Consider the following 15,451-nt stretch of genomic DNA (forward strand, 5'->3'; position numbering starts at 1 on the left):
ATTTTTCAGTAAGACACATCTAAACAAACTTTACATGTTTTTTTAGAGTGAAAAGGCTGACATATTTGCAAACTGTATTCAAAAGTAAAAGTACATATACTTTCTGTACCAAAAGTAAAAATATTCATTAAGCAGATTTGCAAAAACACCCATCTCCGACTAATATATATATCACATAACTGTTCTGTAATCATTGATGCATTAATGTGTAAACATCACTGATGTTGCAGCTGCTAAAGGTGGAGCTCATATATGAATCCATAACAATAGAACGTAACTCATTAGTTGATTTATATTTTGTACTAATGATCTGAATCTGTAAAGTAAGTAGTAACTGATCTTGTCAAATAAATGTAGTGCAGTAAAAGCACAATATTTGCCTCCAAAATATAGTTGAGAAGAAGTATAAAGTAAAGAAATACTCAAGTAAAGTACAAGTACTTTAAAATTGGAGGTAACGGAGGTAACACGATGGTGATTGAGTCTATGGCCCACTGATGAAAGTATTGCAATATTTATATGTTTGCAGTATCATGAACTGGTTGTCTGTGGTTACATTCCCCTGAAAATTAGAGTTTCCTCCATGTATACACACAAATAATACAACTATGCACTCAATTCTGACAACTTGAAGCTCACACACACATAAAAATAGATTTCTTTTCTATTATAAAAATTATTTTCTATTCATAAATATTTAACAGCAACAAGTAGGTCTAGTATTGATGATATAATTTTATTGAGGGTTAATTTATTGTAAATTGATTATTTATTACCTTATTATACCTGGTTTTAGTATTTGAATATACTGTCTGTTATTACCTTTAATTATTATTATTTTTTTTTCATATTTTATTTTTACCCTTTTTTCGAGGTTGTTTTCATATATGTAATTTACAGTTCATAATTACAATACCTTATAAACCAATTTTTTAAATAGTCAAGCTTAAAGAGGAACACAATAAGTACACTAGGGAAAACAACTTCAGCATTCAAAATTGAAATAAAATTAAGAAAATAACAAAACAAAACAAAAATAATAATAATAATAGTAATAATAATAATAATAATAATAATAATAATAATAATAATAATAATAATAATAATAATAATAATAATAATAATAAAAAATAGAGTAATAAAAAAACTTTTGTTATTTTAAATAACTTTAGGTTTTAGTATTTGAATATACTGTCTTTTATTACCTTTTATTATTTTGAAGAACTACTGGTTTTAGTATTTGAAACTACTGTCTTTTATTATTTTTATTTTTTTTAATAACTAGTGTCTCACACTCCACACATGAATTGAAGCACGTCCATACATGAGTGTATGTATGATCTATGTTTTATGCTAGTATGCACATTTGTGATATTGGTATGCTGTGTGATGCAATGGGTTGGAGCCCAAGACAAATTTCCCTGCAGGACAATAAAGTATATCTTATCTTATCTTTATCTAATCTTATCTTATCTTATCTCATCTTATCTTATCTTACCTCTATGCTCATGTACCAACAAAAAGACTTCAGACTGCTGAACTCTGTTTTCACTCAAATAGAGATTATATATCAACCAGGACCAGTCTGCCACTTTAAGTACAGTACTTGAGTAAACATACTTAGTGACATCTCATCACAGTAAACAGCAACATGAAAGCATTCAGCTTGTTTGTCTCGAAATGAAGCGTGAATATCCACCACAGAGGCTCAAACACCAGTCCAGCTTCCCTGCAGAGACCAGTAGCCTAGATTGAGGATTAATCTCCAGAGGTGGCTGATGTTACACACACAAACACACACACACACAGATGTGGGCCACTCGCATCGAACCATGATGACTATTTTAGTTCCATCTGGCTCATAAATCCAGTGTTATCCTGCTGTCAGGGAGGGAACATAGAAGAAGAGAGAGATATCTGTGTTTATCACCTCTACCTCTGTCTGCTCTTTACATCCGTTCCAACTGTCTGAACAGAGGAGACATGAAATAAAACAGCGGCTGTGGAGGAGAAGAAAGCAGTTTGAACAGGATTCATCACAACATCAAACCACACTGAGATGAAAACCCCGGCGTGATGACCTTAATATCACCCCCAGCAGCTCTCACAATCCCTCTGAAAACAGACAGATGCTGCTCTGCTCCCTCATTAGAGACGCTTCAGTGTGGCCCGACAGCGTCTCTCTGTGGGGCGCTTTGGGAACTACAGCACGAATATTACTGCTGTTGTTGTTAGTAGTAGTTTCTTTTTTTATGATTAATTTATGATGGAAATGTCTTTATTTCTGTAAAGGTAAACACAAAAATCAGGTGTCAGGTGATAGTTAAAAATTAAAAGATATAATGGAATTAGGGCGATCAATCGATTAAAATATTTAATTGTGATTAATCGCACACATTTTTTATCTGTTCAAAATGTACCTTAAAGGGAGATTTGTCAAGTATTTAATACTTTTATCAACATGGGAGTGGACAAATATGCTGTTTTATGTAAATGTATGTATATATCTATTATTGGAAATCAATTAACAACACAAAACAATTACAAATATTGTCCAGAAACCCTCACAGGTACTGCATTTAGCATAAAGAAATATGCTCAAATCATAACATGGCAAACTGCAGCCCAACAGGCAACAACAGCTGTCAGTGTGTCAGTGTGCTCTCTTGACTATGACTTGCCCCAAACTGCATGTGATTATCATAAAGTGGGCATGTCTGTAAAGGGGAGACTCGTGGGTACCCATAGAACCCATTTACATTCACACATCTGGAGGTCAGAGGTCAAGGGATCCCTTTGAAAATGGCCATGGCAGTTTTTCCTCGCCAAAATTTAGCACAAGTTTGGAGCGTTATTTAACCTCCTTCACGACAAGCTAGTATGACATGGTTGGTACCAATGGATTCATTAGGTTTTCTAGTTTCATATAATGCCAGTATCTTCACTTTAGCTTTAAAAGTGAGCCCGCTGCAACCTAAAAATCACAAGTTCCATTAATGTGTCAAAGAAATTAGTGGCGTAGATCTTAATCTTAATCAGATGGTTGATTCTTCACTAACGACATTTAAAACAAAACAAACAAACAACACAAGACGAGATCACTACTGCTTGTCGCTACTCGCTGCAGCGAAACCGTTTGCTAAAATTTGCCGTAACACCTTTAAAAAAAGGTGAGCATTTTGTTTCAGCTCCCCGGTGGCCACAAAATCAATTAATGCATCTTCAAGGTGGAGTGAAGATATTTAAATCTTTAGCTCAGAGACCTCCGCACCTCTCAACTCAAATGTCAAACACTTAGATAACCTCGCTTGCTGCTAAACGGATTTGTTCAGCTTTAAAGCTGCGTAAAACTCGCTTTAATTTGTTCCAATTCAAAATTAAAAACTGTTTTATATACACTTTAATTTTCTCAATCTGCAGCTGATAATTGAGTATCCAAAACCAGGCCGTCTACACAGAGTAGAGCTGCACGATTTAAAAAAAATATCTAATTGCGATTACTTTGATGTGTTTTGCGATATGTTTTTTACTTCGTCATTCTCATTTTTATTGAAAGACATATTCAAATGATTGTGGTGTGATTTTTGTAGGGATCTGTACCAAACAAAGATGTTTTCTTAAGTCTGTAGAATATGATGTGTAGGCCAGGACATCTCTGCAGCACCGTTATAATTCATTTAAAATGCTATTTTAACACACATTTCGCCTCTAAGAAAAATTACGCCTCCTGCTATTTGAAAATTGCAGTCGGCCATATCGCGATTTTGATATAAATTTTGAATAATTGTGCCACCAAAATATGACACATTAGCCAGCAAACAGCTTTTTAAAGAGCTTTTAATAAAAGCCTTGTACAAGAAACACACAGAAAGCAACAACAGGTAACATGACACTGAATACATTATCTGTACAATAAGGGTTTGCAAAACATGCTTCAGAAGTTCAGATACATTACAATGTCATCGTTATCCTCCTCTTCCTCATCATCACCACCATCAATACAATGTACATAAGTCATATTATTAGCATTATACCAGACAGAACTGCAGTCCAGACACATTAAAATCAGTCAGAGTTTGCCTTCTGATCAAACCCATATTGGACTATTTTAAAAAATGGCATTCAAATAAACAGCATCACATTATTATGCATATTTCTTTAAAAAAAAGTATTAAAGTACAGTACAAAGGAGGAAAAAAAAAACGGCTTTAAAAAGCACAATTTTCATTTCATTAAGCATCTTTATCCACACATTAAAACAAAGATCCTTCCTCTTTTCCAATCAGTGCCAAACAAATCCAGCACTTAAAAATGACATCACGTATAAATGTAAAACAATTCAAAAGGGAAAAAAAAGAAAGTCAAATAATAAAATCAAGAGCCCTATTTGGTTGAAAGATAGGCCACTAAGTTGAGTTGTGCTACTCCATATGAGAAAGAAACATAAGAAGAACATCGCCTAGCAGCCTAATACCTCACACATCTACCGACTATCCACCACTTAAACATATTAAAGATATAGTAGATGAAATAATCTATTCCAAATCACGATAAATCCATGTGGAGAAGAAAATATTCCTTTAGTTTCTGGAAAATATAGAGAACCCAGTTTGTTTTCACTTTGTCAAATAAGGATTGAAGTGAAGTACTGTCCTTTTTTATGAAGTACCTCAATTTGAATTTGAGCTACCGACCATTTCATCGTGTTTTCTTCATATAATGGATGCGTCATTTTGGAATAAATCCTTCCACGTGTAATCTATGAGAGTATTGAAACAGTATTGACAACAACTAGAACCATCCAGTACATGACAGAAGAGGAAGCGACATCTTCAACGTCTGTGTTAACGAAGACGCTGCGTTCTACGACATCAAAAGCCTTTCGAGGTTATTACTGATCTTTATCTCTACCATCACCGGAGCCAAGTTTTATTTGTATGTAAGAGCTGAGAAAGACGAGGTAAACGTCGCCCGGAGTGCGGCTGGGGTTGAACGGAGCAGCTATAAGGCAACGCATGCGGAAGATTTATTTTAAATATTGTAACACACAGGTACACCAGAGTGATCGCCGAGGTCTGGGGAGGTCTACGGAGAGCAGGCAGCACCAGAGGAGGGTTTAGAGTCTGTGTAGAAAGGGACAGGTTTCTTTTGGAGGTGCACTTGAAGGTCAAATACTTTGAACACTTTCAGGCATTTAGCTGGAAACAATCTGCAGTGAATGAGCTCGGCAGAGGTTCACCGTCAACAACATGTCGGCAAAAACAACTGATCCTACGTGGAAGGTTGAAGGTTGGCCTTGATAAAAAAGGTCAAAGCAGCGGGGCAGGAAACAAAACAAGTCATGTTGGAGAGTAAAAGTGAAGCGTTGTGATCGATTATAACCTGGTGACGTGGCTGGAGAAGAACAGAGCAGATCGATTTATCAGACACAAGATCATTCGATCTCAAGACTCCAGAGAAACCAAGAAGCGAGAGAGAACGTTTGAGCCTGGAACGTCATGGTTCCTCTGCATGTGCTCAAGAGCACTGCGTCACCACAAGTAAAGGAAATGACCAGGTCAAAGGTCAGGGTCTAACGCCTTGCTCACAGAGACTTTATCAGATAGAATACAGGCGCTCTGATATTCTTTCTGCTCTCAGCATTTCACTTCGATTTCAAAAACAACAACACCCATTTCGTTTGGGGGCGGGCCATGACTGATGAAACCCAGCACAGCGAGGAAGAAATGGTTTTCTCGCTGCTACAGACCGGCTGAGCTTCGAAAGGCAAAGCTGCATCTTATTTCAGATGGCTTTGACTTGTGGTCTGCAGTGCATTTAGCCAGTTTAGATGACAGATTAACCCCTTGTGCCTCATAGGGACATATTTGGCTTTTTAATTTAAAATGTTTCGATCATGTTGGCTGTGTTAAAGCTGCAGTAGGCAGACAATTTTCAGCATATTGTAATTCAAGTGTTCTGAGAGATATCTAGACTTCTGCACCTCCTCATGGCTCTGTTTTCAGGCTTTAAAAAATCTTTGACCAATCACAGGTCATTTCAAAAAGAGAGAGCGTTCCTATTGGCTGTGCTCCGGCTGGTGGGCGGTGCTTGGCATTTCCTCTACTGATCTCGACATGGCTGTCGGGTCACAAACTTTCTTATTTTACAGCTAAACAGTACACTACAAGATGTTTCTGAAAACATTCGAAGAGAGAAATAGGCATTACAGTAACAGAATATTGATTCATATTTGATCAGCGTTTGATCAGAGTTCACGAGTGATTGACAGCTGCTCAGAGACGGCAGACTCCAGGTCAGCTCTGATTGGTTGTTTTCTGTCCTGGTCTGTGAAATCTTGCGGATGCTGTTAGGAGCACCGGAGGACACAGAGGCACATTATTTTCTTTCCAGATTACCTGTCTCATGCACTACTGTCAGGATATAGCGATCGTTTTATAAAAATAACTTTTGATAAATCATATTTGCTCCAATCTCACCTACTGCTGCTTTAATGCATAAGATATACATTTTGGCAAGAGTTTTCTTTTCTCGAGTTTTGAAAGTTGCACCTCCTCCTTCTCCTATAATAAGTCTCTAATAAACTATGTAACCAAAATAGAGACATTCAAACCTTCAAGAACAAAATGTCCCCATTAAAACCACAATGTGTGATCCGGCTTTAATCTCGAGCTCTGGCTTCAACATTGTACTTTTTACTATTTAACACCAGATGGAGCCGTTTTCTCATGTTTGCCCTACGGGGCTAATAGATGCTATTCAACGGTGTCCACTACCAGCATCGCTATTGGAAACCAGGAGAACAATGTTGATGCATTATGTAAACAAACATTTTAAAGGGTTAAAATTCTGAGAAATTATTGAGTTTTTGGTAGTTATGATCACGACTGAAGTTTGTTAAAAGTCTTAAAAGTCGAAAATATTTTGAATATATAAGTTTATGGCAGTATTTGACGCGGATATTTTTGTCCACTAAGGACATCAGAGCAACTTTTCTAAAGTGAGGCACAAGGGTTAACACATCTAGAGAGGGTTTATTTTCCGCTGGATAGAGTTAAACTGACAATATGGACCAAACCAGGATCAGTAGTGGAACTATAACTACTGTTATCCAGCAACTGAGCTCCAAAAACTAGGGATGCACGATATGTATCGGCTGATAACACAAAGCCAAATTGCTTTCATCGACTGAACAAGTGCAGCATCCACATACTCTGATAGAGTAGGTGGCCGTATGCAAGTTGGTGTGTGATCCACCAAGAAACACAGAGAAGAAGAAGAAGCGCAGCACGCTTACTAGAGAGACAAACATCTCGTCACCGGTGTGGATATTTTTTCGCAGTCACAGTGGAAACAATGCGATTGCTGTTTGCAATACAAGATTTTTGACGCACTTTACTAGAAAAAATAAATGAGCATTTGAAGAGTCAGAGCTAGTTCTTAGTTTTTTTGTTGTGCTAACGATAGTGACGTCAGATAGATTTGGTTCGGTCAGAGAAATCATGCATCTTTGCTCACTACGTCTCGGCCTTTCTTACCCTCAGGTGTGCATAAACTACACGTTAAGAACTTATTTCTTAAATACAAACATGTGAAATAGACGGTTATTTTATCTGCCATGAGAAGCAGGTCATTATCGGTTATATCGGCTGAAAAAACTCCATATCGTGCATCCCTATCTGAAACATCAGCAGATATACTGAGAGGTTAACCCTTGTGCCTCATAGGGACATATTTGGCTTTTAAATTTTTAGATCATGTTGGCTGTGTTAAACCTGCAGTAGGCAGAACTTTTTTGGCATCATTGGGCAAAGATTTCATAATAATCTTCCAGTATATTGTAATTCAAGACTCTAGACTTCTGCACATCTTCATGGCTCTGTTTTCAGGCTTTAAAAAAAATCTATCTATGAACTTATTTCTAAAATACAAAAAATGTGAAATAATTGTTATTTTATTGTATTCGCCATGAGAAGCAGGTAAATATCGGTTATGCCGGCTGAAAAAAATCCATATCGTGCATCCCTATATGAAACATCAGCAGATATAACTTTACTTATAACTGGAGAAAACATTCTTTATAACACATGATGGTTGAAGAGAGAAGCTGAAGCTGTGTCCACATAGCTCAGAACATGATGGACACCTTTAATGGACAACACTGATTCCATTAAAGACGTAAAGATTGCATGTCACCATACCTGACAGAAATTTGGAAAAGGACACCATTTGTCCTCAAATTCAGCCTGGACCTGCTCTAGTTTCTAGCAGGAGGAGACTGAAACATGCTACGTGAACCACTTCTATTGAAACGTGAGAACATCCTAATAAAGCACTGTTAGCTGAACTGACCAGCAGCCTCCAAAAGGAACAAAACCTGCCAAAGTGGAAGAGACAAATTCACCAGTCACTATTGATTTCTACATGTTGCACAGACTTCAAACACCTGCCAAGTAGCTCAAAGGTTCAACTATTTTTTTAGCTGCGTTTGGTTGGCGTCTTTGCTGTGTTCAACTCGTGGACCTTCTAGACGAAGTCGAGAAGTTATACGGCGCAAATCTGTCATAAAGAGAAGGTTTCACAAACCAACTGACGGCCAGTTTAGAGTCTTGGTGGACGTCGGCGTTGGGTTCGTGAGAGAACCGGTCAAGCAAGGAAATACGGCAAGGACAGCAATAACTTATTGTTTTTGTATATTATTTTGCAGCTTTTAAGGTTGTGCGTGCATATAAATACTTCCTCATACTGTACGTATATGCGTGTGCGTTCAAGAAAAGCAAGAGGAGAAAGGCCTTGAAAAATTGATGAACTACATAAAATAGGTCGATTTTTTTCCGATGCAGTCAAGTGCATTGCATTTACCTCGCTGTATTGATGCAATATATGAGAGTCCAACTGTGTTGAGTGCAAAAACACATCAGCTCATTTATCATTAACAAGCTGGACCTCCGATGAGACTGGGGGGGGGCAGGAAATCAGCACAACACCTGAAGGCTGTCACTAACGCAGCAGGGCCGAAATCTAAAACAGCATCGCTTTCTTTCACATCACACCAAGAGCGCTTGATAAAAGCTCCCCCCCCCACACACACCAGAGTGTTTTCTCTTTTTGGACAATTTGTTATTACACCAAACACGATAAACTGTCCGAAGCAAGTGAAAGAAAACAAACACCATTTCCATCCGAGTCTGCCACAGAGTTAGTGATGTGCAAGTGGACAAAATATGGCAATTTAAGGGCGTATTAGCTGCCCGCTTTCAAATTTATACACTTCTATTTAAAAAAAATATGCTCTGTTTTTGTACTATTCAATGGCTGGGCGGTGTGAAGTTACATTGCATTTCATTAATCGTTGCACAAATATGGACACACCTTTAGGGGAAAAGGTAGGAGGGGGCTGAAGTGGCAACACTGGCATGACATTTTCTTCCATCATCGATGGCGGTCGACTTCTTGACGTGATCTCCTATGGCTTGGGTGGAGAGGGGTCGTCAGAGGTGGCGCTTGGGGGAGGGGAGGCGGCGTTCTCGGGGCTGGCGGAGGGTGAGGCAGGGCAGGAAGCAGGGGAGGGGAACTCTTTTATGGTGACGGTGACGAGGTTGGTGGTGACGTCAGTGACCACCACGTCCTTGCAGCTCGGCGCCATTTCAGGGTGCCAGTTGGGGTCTCCCTCGGCGGGCACCCTTTGGGGTTCGGCGGGGGCAGAAGAGCTCTGGTCCCCGGGGGTGACGGAGGCAGGGGCGGCGGGCAACTGGCGTTTAGCCGCGCGTTGGCGAGGACTTTTCCTGCCTCCCTCTGGGGTCGTCCAACGGCCTGGGACGCCGCCGTCCTCCTCCTCCTCGTCTTCCAAGGAAGATGATGGTGAGGAGGGGAGGGAAGGAGATGCCGACGCCGCAGGGTTGGCATCTGAGGACGGGGGAGTAGCAGCTGGCTTGGCACTCTGGCTCTCCGTGTGAGGTTTACTGGACTTGGGAGCCCCGCTGGAAGGTGAGGCTCCTGTGGCGGGCTGGGACTGAGCAGCTGAGGCGTTGGTGGAGCTGGAAGGACAAGGAGGCGACAACTGGTACCGGGAGGAAGTAGAGTGGGCGTTCCTGGCCCCGGTGCTGGAGCCTGGGTGGGAGTGGAAGGAGATAGGGCCTCCACACTGCAGCCCAAACGGCTTTCCGTACATCGGGAAGCCAAGCATCTTCAGAGGGGGCTGGAAAGGTCTATAGGGCGCCTCGCCCTTCTTCCCGATGATGCGATTGCGGGAAGGGATGTTTTGGCGTCCTGTTGTATTATTCCTGCCTCCTGCAGCTGTGCCGCCCCTCCCTGGCTTGTCAATGACCTTCAGGTTGAGGATGATGCGGCCTCTCTTCACCTCCCGGGGTTTGACTCTGCGGTTGAGGATGCGGACGGTCTCAGAGAAGGGGGAGACGTGCACGCGGGAGGGGAAGCCGCCGGGGTTGGAGAAGGAGGACGCCAGGGGGTCTGTGCGGGGCAGAGGGCGCCTGGACATCCGGTGGCAACGGTGAATGTCTTTCTTCAGCTTGTGGGTGGCTGCCAGGGAATTGAGTTTGGGAGAGGGAGCCACGGTGGAGGAAGAGGAGGACGAAGAAGACGCTAAATGAGGTGATGCGGAGGAGGAAGGAGTTGCTCGGCCGGAAGTGGAGGAGCGAGGTGTAGTCTGGCGGGCGTTTGGGGCTCGGCTGCTGGTCGCTCCTTTCTGAGCACGAGCCTGACGGAGATGATTCAGAATTAAGAAACCATTTTTGCAGGAGTGTGAGTCAATTACCAAATTGAGAAGATCTTGATGAAACTGATCAACACATATAGCTACAGTAACCGGAATGCTATGATCTCCTAATTAATAAAAGAAAGATTTTTGGTATAGATTTTAAGATCATGTAAGTGGACAGCTGTTCCTGACTGACTTTTCAGTCGCTGCCGATGTGTTGCAGCGTCCATAAAATACCTTTTTGAGATTGAGAGGTTCATCTTCATGCAAAAACATTAAAACAGGCATCAGAAACTGTACCTTCAGGACAACGTTTTTGGGTTTTGGTCCCCGTTTCTTCGGCCCATGCATTTCCCTGTCCCGTTCCCTGTGAAGAGGAAATGACAGTTACAGATCACACAGGTAAAGACAGGCTAAAAAAAGACAATGAGAGCAGGCATAACGAATCAAAAGGGAAGATGGTGATGTGAGTGAAAGTAGAGCAGTCGGGGACAGAGAACTGTTTGAACACTGTTTTCACGTGACCACTTTAGTTTCCCTTTGATTTGTCTTTTTAGTTTTGTCCGTTTTAGTTCACTGTAAACATTTACTGTACTCTCTCTCTCTCTGTGAGCAGCACAAGGCTTTCAAGTGGCTTGGCAACAGACATGAAGGACTGGAGTTAAGATGGAGGTTTTACAATCAGGAGGAGAAGAGGAGGAGGAATGTTTAGACATTAATGTTGTGTTCACACCAAGAGCGAAACAAACTTTTTGCGCGGTGTAATTACACACAAAGTCAATGCGAAATTCACATCATTCACAGGAGTTGAAATATTTCAACTCGAGCAAGAAAGCCTATCAGCGTTGAGACTCTCCTCCTGTCGTCACTGACGTTGTTGAATCAGAAATGGAGGAAATGAATCTTGTATGTGTCTGTGGTCACCCAGAGCTACGGTGGTACATCATATCTGTACAGAGACCGGACCAAACTCTGTATGAACCACAGACTTTCTATGGTAGAAACAACAATGTCGCTGACGTATTGATGCCTAGATGACTTTGATATTATATATAATAATATTTAATATTATATATAGTAATTAATAGTTTGTTACACTTTGTTTAGCTCTTTTCTTACTGTGTCAGCTAATGCATCTTCTTTTTTGCACTATCCCCTTTGCTGCTGTACACTGCAGATTTCCCCACTGTGGGACTAATAAAGGAATATTTTATCTTATCTTATGTTGAGTGTTGATGGAGCAGCTGCATAGCCTGGCACTAATTGATCCAAACTCCATTCAGAAAACAAGCATTTTAAAAGTTGTTTGCTTGTCGTCTTGCGGACAGACCTGACAAAGCATGAATTCAGACTTTGCAGAAATCAGCATCATAATGTCGTTATTTCAGCAACATTTTGATCCGTTTATTGCAATTAAATCACAGCACAATCTGTTTATTTTGGGTTCATACCGCAGTAGCGATGTGTGGCTTGCTAGATACAGTCGGTGCAATGGCACTGTGTGTGAATACAGCTCGCCGCCGGGTGATGTTATGATACCAGACGTGACGGCGTTTGGTTTTCTGACATATATGGGACTTCTACAACATGTACAACGCAGCAACAGTGGTTATTTCTTCCATGGTTGATGGTGGAAAGAAAAGTTGTTGGTATCTATGGAGACAAGCTTCTTCTCCTCGCCGGCGCTTCTAGAGCGAATGAACACAAATGATACTGACGGTCCGACTCGCACGAGTAAAGCGAGTAGATAATTCGCTTTGCTCTTGGTGTTAACACAGCATAACAGCAAGCAGGAGCACTTACAGTAAGATACGTGGGAGTTAACGTAAAGTATGGGCATATAACAATGTGCAACAGCAAAAAGAAGAACCGAAATTACCAAAATCCGAAGCAGAGCAGACTTTAACCACACATAACTCTGTCCGAATACAAGACTGCACGTAGCGTAAAAGTACTCTCACTGGCTTTACTTACTTCCGCTCAAAGCCCAGTATCAGCCTGTCGTCCAGAATATTCTCCTCTGGCTCCCAGGTGCTGTGCCTAAACAAAACAAGGAGGGAGCAACATGAAGAAAAAAACACACAACAACAAAAAGGGAAATGTAATATTTCCACCAAAGTGGATTTAATCCACATTTAATGTGCGGACATTAAAAACAGCACAACACATGCTTCACTTTAAAGACACTGAGGGTTGTTAATTCCCATTTAAGTCAAGAGAAGCACTTACTTCATTGCCCATCCTTTCCATTTCACCAGGTATTCAAGTCTTCCCTGCAAGAAAAACACAGATGGGTGGATTAACAAAAACAGCTCGAACATGACGGCAGGAAAAAAATCCCTTCAATCTGGAACGCATTTGCAGCAAATTATATTCCGATGAGGAAATGGTACTTGTTGATAGATTTGTTCTCATGTAATTGATGCTGTTCTCATCTTGATTATGAGCTCATCCTGGCTCTCAAAGTTATAATCCCATATAAACAAATACATTTAACACTGGGTGGCATACATTTTTTTGCATGGAAGTAACAGTATCATTTTTCAAAAAGGATGAGTCACTCAACATCTGTGCTAGGAGCTCATCTTAAACCTGAATATCCTGCTTTAGTGCTTCTACTGTTACGGATATGTGCAATAACATGCTGATCACTCTGTGCGATAATTATATGATGCTGTGCAATAATTATGTAATTATCTGACAGACACTTTGTGCAATAATCTGGCAAAACTGTCATCTCATCAATATACATATTGTATTTTTTTATTGTATTATCTTTTATATAGGACTATCTCTTTTTATTGTATTATCTTTTATATATATTTATAGTGCACTCTTTTTTTATTATATTATCTTTTATATATATTTATATTGCACTCTCTTTTTTATTGTATTATCTTTTATATATATTTATATTGCACTATCTCTCTTTTTATTGTATTATCTTTTATATATATTTATATTGCACTCTCTTTTTTTATTGTATTATCTTTTTTAGCACCTATGGGATTGTCACAATCTAATTTCGTTGTACTACACAATGACAATGAAGGGCTTGGATCTTGGATCTCAGAGGAAGAGGTGCAACTATGAGAAGTTGTAGCAGAAGTGGAGGCCTGCTGGTTAACTGTGCAGACACTTTAAGATGGTACCCCACCATGATTTATGGGCTCTTTTCCAACATGCAAGCCATTAGAGGACAGAAAAACACTGAGAAACTACTAGAAGTCCTTCATCAACTGTGTCTGCTTTCTCATCAAACACTACATGAGTTGCATGTTTCCACAGCCTGCAGGAGGAAGAAAGCAGGTCTGAAGCAGCTTTACTGTGGCTGCTACAGGCTGCAAAATGCACCGTATAGCTTTAGCTACCATCAGCTAGCAGAGACATAAGGCCTCTCTTATTCCACACACAGCCTTCCTCATCCTTCTCTCCTCCTCTCCTCCTCTCCTCCTCTCCTCCTCTCCTCCTCTCCTCCTCTCCTCCTCTCCTCGGTTCTGCAGCCTCAGAACCGTCTTTGTGTTTTTACTGCCTCAATATACAGATGAAGCTCTTGCTGCTGTTAGCCTCGCTAGATTAGCTGCTGGCTATCACAGTGAAGGCATCCGCAGCCAGCAGGCCTCCATAGCGCTGCATGGAGCCAGAGGAGCCTGTAGACCGGAGCAGAGCCAAGCCGAGCCGAGCCGACCTAATAAACCCGCGGTACGGAGGGACGGTGGCTGTAAGCGGCTGTTTCTCACCTTGCGGACGCGGCGCTTCTGGATCGCTTCAGCGGCGAAAACTCGATCACCCGACGCCGATTGCTCCATCTTCTCTTTCATGACCGAAGTAGAGACACAGAGAGACAGAGAGACACAGAGACACAGAGAGACAGAGACAGACAGAGAGACACAGAGAGACACAGAGACACAGAGACACAGAGAGACAGAGAGACTCTGAAGTAGAGTAGAGAGACACCGAGAGAGACCAAGAGACCAGACTCTGTTTTTCTGTTTCCCTCTCAGGACGCACAGCTACACACACACACACACACACACAGAGAAACACACACTACCACACACAGAGACACACTACCACACACATATACACACACTACCACACACACATATACATATATACACACAGAGACACACTACCACACACATATACACACACTACCACATATACATATATATATATACACACAGAGACACATATACACACTACAACACACACTCACACACACATATATACACACTACCACACACTCATATACATATATACACACAGAGACACGTTACCACACACATATACACACTACAACACACACTCACACACACATATATACACACACACACACACACAGAGAAACACACACTACCACACACACGTATACACACAAAGACACACTAACACACACATATACACACACTACCACACACACATATACATATATATATACACACAGAGACACATATACACACATATACACACTACAACACACACTCACACACACATATATACACACTACCACACACTCATATACATATATACACACAGAGACACGTTACCACACACATATACACACTACAACACACACTCACACACACATATATACACACACACACACACACACACACAGACACACATAGACATATACACACAGACACAGACACACACACACACACACACACAGACACATACACACACATATACACACTCACACACATATACACACACACTAACATATATATA

General features: G+C 40.7%; 1 protein-coding gene across 1 annotated transcript in view; it reads right to left on the reverse strand.

The window, feature by feature from the left end:
- The window catches only part of cbx6a (chromobox homolog 6a), a 32,484-nt gene extending 17,735 nt beyond the window's left edge, over positions 1-14,749 (reverse strand). Inside the window, exons 1-5 of the mRNA XM_037764044.1 lie at positions 14,458-14,749; positions 12,947-12,990; positions 12,692-12,757; positions 11,018-11,084; positions 9,470-10,717 (exon numbers count right to left, since the gene is read on the reverse strand). Coding sequence (XP_037619972.1) covers positions 9,470-10,717; positions 11,018-11,084; positions 12,692-12,757; positions 12,947-12,990; positions 14,458-14,538 — 1,506 coding nt within the window. The 5' untranslated portion in view covers positions 14,539-14,749. The remainder of the gene's footprint in view (positions 1-9,469; positions 10,718-11,017; positions 11,085-12,691; positions 12,758-12,946; positions 12,991-14,457) is intronic.
- Positions 14,750-15,451: the final 702 nt, after the last annotated feature.

Source organism: Sebastes umbrosus, chromosome 3 (genome assembly GCF_015220745.1).
Source record: "Sebastes umbrosus isolate fSebUmb1 chromosome 3, fSebUmb1.pri, whole genome shotgun sequence".
Lineage (NCBI taxonomy): Eukaryota > Metazoa > Chordata > Actinopteri > Perciformes > Sebastidae > Sebastes > Sebastes umbrosus.